The 6,858-nt window shown below is 36.0% G+C and overlaps 1 protein-coding gene across 1 annotated transcript in view; it reads left to right on the forward strand.

Annotated features, from left to right (window-relative positions):
* The window catches only part of mctp1b (multiple C2 domains, transmembrane 1b), a 36,107-nt gene extending 30,204 nt beyond the window's left edge, over positions 1-5,903 (forward strand). The window contains 6 exon segments of the mRNA XM_016277250.1: positions 1,008-1,127; positions 2,705-2,761; positions 4,586-4,701; positions 4,815-4,924; positions 5,129-5,226; positions 5,305-5,903. Of these exon segments, the coding sequence (XP_016132736.1) occupies positions 1,008-1,127; positions 2,705-2,761; positions 4,586-4,701; positions 4,815-4,924; positions 5,129-5,226; positions 5,305-5,376 (573 nt within the window). The 3' untranslated portion in view covers positions 5,377-5,903.
* Positions 5,904-6,858: the final 955 nt, after the last annotated feature.

A 6,858-nucleotide genomic window follows, 5' to 3' on the forward strand; every position in this document is an offset into this window, starting at 1 on the left:
GACAAATGCCCGAAATCGGAGGCAAATCGGTGCTCGTTAACGCGAGTGACAATCACGCAGTTTGAAGAGATCTGAGGGAATCGCCGATGCGTCGCCGACGCCCGTGAAATATTTGGGATGCTAAATATCTGGAGCTGTCACCGATTCACAATCATGCTGTGTGAAATGAGTTCTGACTGAAAAACACATCGGTGATGACCTACAGCCAATGAGAGACCAAGATACAGGGCAGCGGGAAGTTCGGGGAGGAGTTATATGAAACGTAGTTTGCAGACCAGTGTTGCCAAATCCGCAATTGCCGCCGGTTGTTTTTTATGTCAGCAGGTTGAAGCGACCCCAATAACGTGATATTTAGGCCCTGGAATGTGAATTGTACCAGGACAACCCTGCCAAAAAAATTTGTATTTTACCCCCGAACGCAATTTTTACTGGGAGACCCCCTCGAAAGCAATTGGGCTATTTTCAGGCTAGTTTTGAGTAGTAATTGGGCGGGTTTTGTAGCGAAAACCTGGCAACCCTGCACCAGACAGAGCTGTCGGCGATTCTTCCTATTGTAAAGTCATGCAGTGTGTAACCTCCTGTCGTCGTTCCATCATGCAGTGTGAACACAGCAACAACTGAATGCTATCCCAGATAGTCCTTCAGTGTGAAACCAACAGTGATGTGACGTCTTTGAAAATCGTGCAGTGTGAACTCGGCATCAGGTAAAAAATAAATGCATATTATAAGACAATGAAAGTGTTTTTTGACCTTGCAGGCATGTCAACCTGTTGTTGGGGACTCCCAAAACCAAAATATGAACCTTTCATTACCCATAATAGGGGCACTTTAAATGTTATTATTTATCAAATATTCAATGTTAACTATATTTATTTATAACCATTAGCAGTTGTTATAGTAACTTATTATGAAGGAATTATTATAATGAAAATGGAATTGCAAGACGTCTATTAATCGATAAAATTATACTTTTAATAAAGAATATTATTTTTGTTGTGATTGCTCAGATCTTTGTGGTGGTGGTTTGGAATTTCGAGATCTACATGGTTCCATTGTCCTTGCTGCTGCTGCTGACCTGGAATTACTTCCTGCTGGCCTCGGGGAAGGAGTCGCACGAGGGAAGCGTGGTGAGTGTGTTTATGGATGTTGACTCTCGAATCTAATGAGGGCTAAATTTGTGACATTTATCTCCAGCTCATTTTAAGCACATGGTTGTCGTAGGCCGTCACAGGAAATCGCAATGTCTCGCCCTACCTAAACTATCTTTCTTTATTTGAACTAACCATCAACAATTCCTGGTTAATAAACAGTTATGTTATATTGTGCATGTTTATTGTGCACAGCTGGAATTGAATGTTTTTATTCCAATTACTTCAGGTAATTAAAAGTAGCGCAGATATAGGAGCTCTTAAACGTGCCATTCCACTTACCTGGTGTATTTACTTATCACATTTTCCAATTAAATTGTGTCAAACTAATTTCATGCCATCGTGAAATGTTGCCAATCACACTAAGTGTGTGCGCAAAACTCCCTGAAAATTGATTCAATTTTAATTGTTAAAATGGCGTGGAATGAGTGCTGATGACTTTCAGTGAGCGGCATTTCTGGAGAGGGTGTTCGCTTCCCAATTAAGCCATCAAAATTTTAATTAAATTTTTATTCAGGAGTATCCGGCCAAAGAGTCAGTAGCGATATGCATCAGATAAATCTCAAAACAATAAAATAATAATTTTCCGCTACTTTGCAAATTAAAATATGAAATTATCATATTGACCAGCATGAATTTAAATGTTTTTTTATTGCTTTTTTTGTAAGCTCGATTTCAGTTGACGGACACATGACAGACACTGAGAGAGAATCATTTTCACATTCAGAAGGAGATGGACACTACTATACAGTCTGTCTCAAATGTGAGCTGTATGTATATGTGTTTTCATATGTGGCCTAATGGCTAATAAATGGCGGAACAGTTGCCATTAGATTGTCATCAGTCTGTATGTGATGTAACGTGGGTGTTTAAATGACATTCTAAACTCCCCAGAGGAAAACGTTATTGCTCTGAGGTTGATCTTTCATTGCTCAAGAGACTCAGTTATGATTTATTTAGATATCCTCTTTATCTCATATGTTTCTTTAAAAACTGATTAGAAAAATACAAGTGATATGGTTCTTGACATTGAGTATATAAAACAGGGTTCTCATGGTTATAACATTGTGATTTACAGGACTGGAAAAGTCAGGAAAATGTATAAAATATTCAAACGAAAGTTTTTAAATTCAGATAAAAATGATTTTAATTGCAATTGTTATTGTTTTATTTAGTGACTTGGAAAGGTCATGAAGATGCATTTGTCAAAAGATTCCTACTACAAATTTAATGCGGATAGAAGAGCTCAGATAATTTAATTTTGGAAGAATTTAATGAGAAATGTTTAAGTTGACATGAAGATCTCATACTTATTTAGATTCAAGTTCATATCGACTTTTGCAGACTTTGGTATCTTGGCAAATCTGAGTGAAGTTCCCAAAACAGAAGCATCTCATGAAGATTTCTAGAAGATTTCTAGGGTGTATTTCTTAGGAAGTGCAGGAGAGCAAAGTTTCTATATGCTTTCCATTTGATCTCATTGCTGCTCTCATTCTAGCAGAAACAACTGAGATATTAAAAAGATTGCATTTGTGATTTTTCTTGTTGCCTGATAGCAAGCGATGGAGGACCTTCTTGAGGATGTGGATGAAGAATATGACAAAGATGACAAGGTAACCATGCATTTCTATGTGGAAAGGTAGCCTCATGATTTCCTTGTCAACTCATTTAGACTCCTCTTATCACTTGGTGACAAGCATTGCCGAAGGAAATCTACCCTCCATCTCATTTCTATGTAGAACAGCACTATCGTTTGTGGTCTTGTGTGTTAGCTGAAGCTCTCGGGGACAGCTGAAAGATTGGCATACGGACACACAGTTTAATATATGTGTCAGTGCTTTAGTTTAATTGCACCTGAGGCTTGCATTGCCAAATATATGCAACATATCCCAGATGTTTAACTCCAGCCGTTCTTCGCATTCCCATAACCCTTTGTGCGCCACAAGGCAGCCATTAGCGGCCTGACCTTTGACCTTGGGAGCTAATTTGGGTATTTTGGCACAAATGACCCAGACACCTGTTTTCCATTCATAAGGACCCCTCATAGGCCCGGGCTAAGCCTGGACATATGTTTGCACTTTGCTTACCACCGGCTGGTCATGAAAATACGGCAAGGGTTGGTATCACTCTCCAAGCTTTCAGAAATTGTTGCTGCTAATTTATGGGGACAATTGATTTGTTGAACCCCGACTCTGTAAGTTGTCAGAGAAAGAATAACACAACTTGCAGCCAGTCCCACTGATTTTCCATCTGACCAGTTGCAATGTTGACCACGATCAAACAAGGAAAAACACAAGATAGCACGGTTTGAATCACTAATAATTTATTGAAAAATTATTCATGACAATCTACTAGATCAAACATTAAATACCCCATAAAATGGTGTAATTAAAATTTTTTTTTTTTTGAAAGAAGTTTCTCATGCTCATCAAGGCTGCATTTTTTTTGGTATATATAAACAGTAATATTGCAGAATATTTTTTACAAATTAAAACTAAAATGAAACTATTCCGATATTTTAAAACGTAGGTTGTTTCATTTATTTGAAATAGAATCTTCTAAAATCTTTTGTAAAATTATAAATGTATTTACTGTCAATTGCAATCAGTTTAATGCATCCTTGCTGAATAAATGTATATTAATTTATTAAAAAATAACAATCTTAAATATATATGAAATAAAATTCTTACAATGAACTGCCCCTCTCTCTCTCTCTCTCTCTGCTTTATTAACTTACAATTAACTGTATTTTTATTCAGAAACATTAGCAAATATCTTTATTATAGTAACTTATTGTTATGAAAGGACTAGGACATTTTATTATATGGACATTTAGTAGAAAACGGAATCAGCCCAACTACTTTGCTTGCTATTGAAAATCTATTTATGCACCACATGAACAAGATTTCTATATTTATGGAAATAAATATAATATTTATCTATTATCCCATAAGAAAACTGTAAATTAACTCTCAAAGCGTATTCAAAAACACTAAGAACAGTTAGAAAATCAAGCAAAAGGATATGGAAAGCTCACATTTTGAATTTGAGTTACACTATTTTAAATGCAACTTTTGACATTTGATTGAGATGAATTTAAATGTAATGTTTAACATTTATTCTGTTTGGTTCCAAAGAATCGTGTCATTCAGAGGCCCTCTTTTCCATATTAATGAAGCTGCGGTTGGGTTTAGAGATTTGCTGCTTTTGTGTTAAGCTACACCAACTAACCTTTTAGTCTAAAAAGAAGAGACACCAGACAGCAAACAAAAGCTTCCCCACCCCCACATCTTTCATTTCTCATAACGCAACTAAACAACTCATGTTACCGTATTAGAAGATTTCCTACAGACCAAAGTACAACTGTTCAAAATCTGCAACTATGTACAATAAAATGAATTCTGTTGAATAACTTGCCATGTGCTTGTGCGTTCAAACAACAGGACTCAGAGAAAAAGGGCTTCTTGGACAAATTCTACGCGGTTCAAGATGTGATCATAACGGTTCAAAATGCTCTGGATGAAGTGGCCTGCTTTGGGGAAAGAGTGAAGAAGTGAGAAGTTTGGATGTTACTCATACCTTTAATGTTTCCTTTTTTAGTAGCATTAATTTTGTGTACTGAATGCATGCTTGTATGTTGTATATCATGCTGTTCCTCTCTTTCAGCACATTTAACTGGTCTGTGCCTTTTCTGAGCTGGTTAGCCATAACGGTTCTATGTGCCGGTGCCACACTAATATACTTTATTCCACTACGATACATTGTGCTGGTTTGGGGTGAGAATTCCTATTGCTTTTGTGTATTAAACACTTTCCCAATGGTTTACTAGTCAGATTATTTATTGTTGTAATGAATCATTGCAGAGTACCTTTTAAATAGAGATGCATTTCTATACATAAGATGAGTTCTTGCATTCTAATGATTTAAAGGGTATAATGTTTTGGATATTAGTAGGATATGAACATGCATGTCCCACACAGGTATCAATAAATTCACCAAAAAACTTCGGGACCCCTACATCATTGAGAACAACGAGCTGCTGGACTTCCTGTCTAGGGTTCCATCAGATGTCCAGCTGGTAAGTGATTGTATTGCAAGTGATGTATTTTCATTATTTTGCATGATTTACAACGTTTGTGCAAAATATGCTCATCAGTTTCAATACAAAGAGCTCAAACCAGAGACTTCTCTGAGCCCAAGCAAGAAAAGGAGGAACAACCCCGGATAGATGCTGAACTGTGACTTTACGTTTCGAAATCAACAGCCTCCAAAGCAATGTCCATGTACAATACACTGTGAATGTTGCAAAGGAGATTGTTTTAAAAAGAATGAAATATTTCTGTCATTATGTATGCAAACTTGCACAACTATAATAGCTCAAAACCTAATTGTTCATGAAATATATTTTTAATTATTTATATACCCATTTTTATTCTGTCACTGATTCACAATCAGTGTCTTGAACATTTTTATTCAAAGAGACTTATGTGGAGAAAAATGCTGCAAGCCGGATTCAAACTTGTGTCGCTCACATGAGCACCATAGCTCAAAAAACATGTGCCTACCACTTGGTCACAGCTACAGCAAATTAGTCTTTTTAAATGTGATTTTTTTTCAGTCAGTTGAGTCTATATAATGTGGCTTCTGGTGCAAAAATATCAGCATGAAAATGTTCTTTCGCAAACGTCTGCACAGTTGAATGTAATAAATGCAACTGTCTGACCATGTGGCTTTTTTTTTTAAAACACTCCAAAACTTTACAGTGAACTTTGCACCTTTGCGGTTGCTCTATAATATCATTCTTCTTGGATAATTATTTTTATCCGCAAGCACATGGAGAAACTGCATGCTGTGCATCTAAATGGAAAGAATGTACACGTGCATATGAAAAGTGACTGTAAATATACAATGTGGAAACACTATTTATGTTGTTATGGACATGTTTACCCATGACAGATGTCACAAGCTATGATGAACTTGGGTTTTATTGTAATATTTGTACATTGTGTTGCTTATTAATGATGCGTCAATGATCTATGAGCATGTAACTGTTAAGCAGATATACTCAAGCAGATCAATTATTATTAGTTGGATGAATTAGTTGTAAACAAAAAAGGCATGTTCATACAGAAACCAACTAATGAAAATCGTTCTCTGTGAAATTTTGGTTATTTATTTTAAAAACTATGAAATAATAGACCTTTTTCTGAATGTTGGCGGTTTGTTTTGTATTTATTGGTCTTCTAAATTCTACATTCTTATGATGAAACATGAAATCACATTTCCAATCCACGTTACTTCTGTACTGTATGTGAAACTGGTCATTTAGAAAAAGAAATGTAGGGCAGGATTTGATTTTTTCCATCAGGAATTGATTGGATCTCTTTATGAACATTTTTTATTTGGCTCAATGTGCACCAATGAATCATTCACAGTAAGACAAGAATAAATAGGGTCAGTTTTGATTCCATGATTACTTTAACCACACCCTATAGAAGGAAATTATTCTGTGCAATTAAAAGGGGGTTTAAGTGCATATGGCATTGTATAATCTAGTATTTCCTCCTTGTGTAAAATGTAGATTGTTAATCATTTGTCCAAGAGCATCTAATTAGCTAATCCAGATTAGACATACAGTATGTGTGAAGTGATGCAATTTCTGGAATGGGGCAGGGACAGTAACAGATGATGAATGAGTCATCAGGTAGAG

Source organism: Sinocyclocheilus grahami, unplaced genomic scaffold (genome assembly GCF_001515645.1).
Source record: "Sinocyclocheilus grahami isolate Dianchi unplaced genomic scaffold, SAMN03320097.WGS_v1.1 scaffold110.1, whole genome shotgun sequence".
NCBI classification, from domain to species: domain Eukaryota; kingdom Metazoa; phylum Chordata; class Actinopteri; order Cypriniformes; family Cyprinidae; genus Sinocyclocheilus; species Sinocyclocheilus grahami.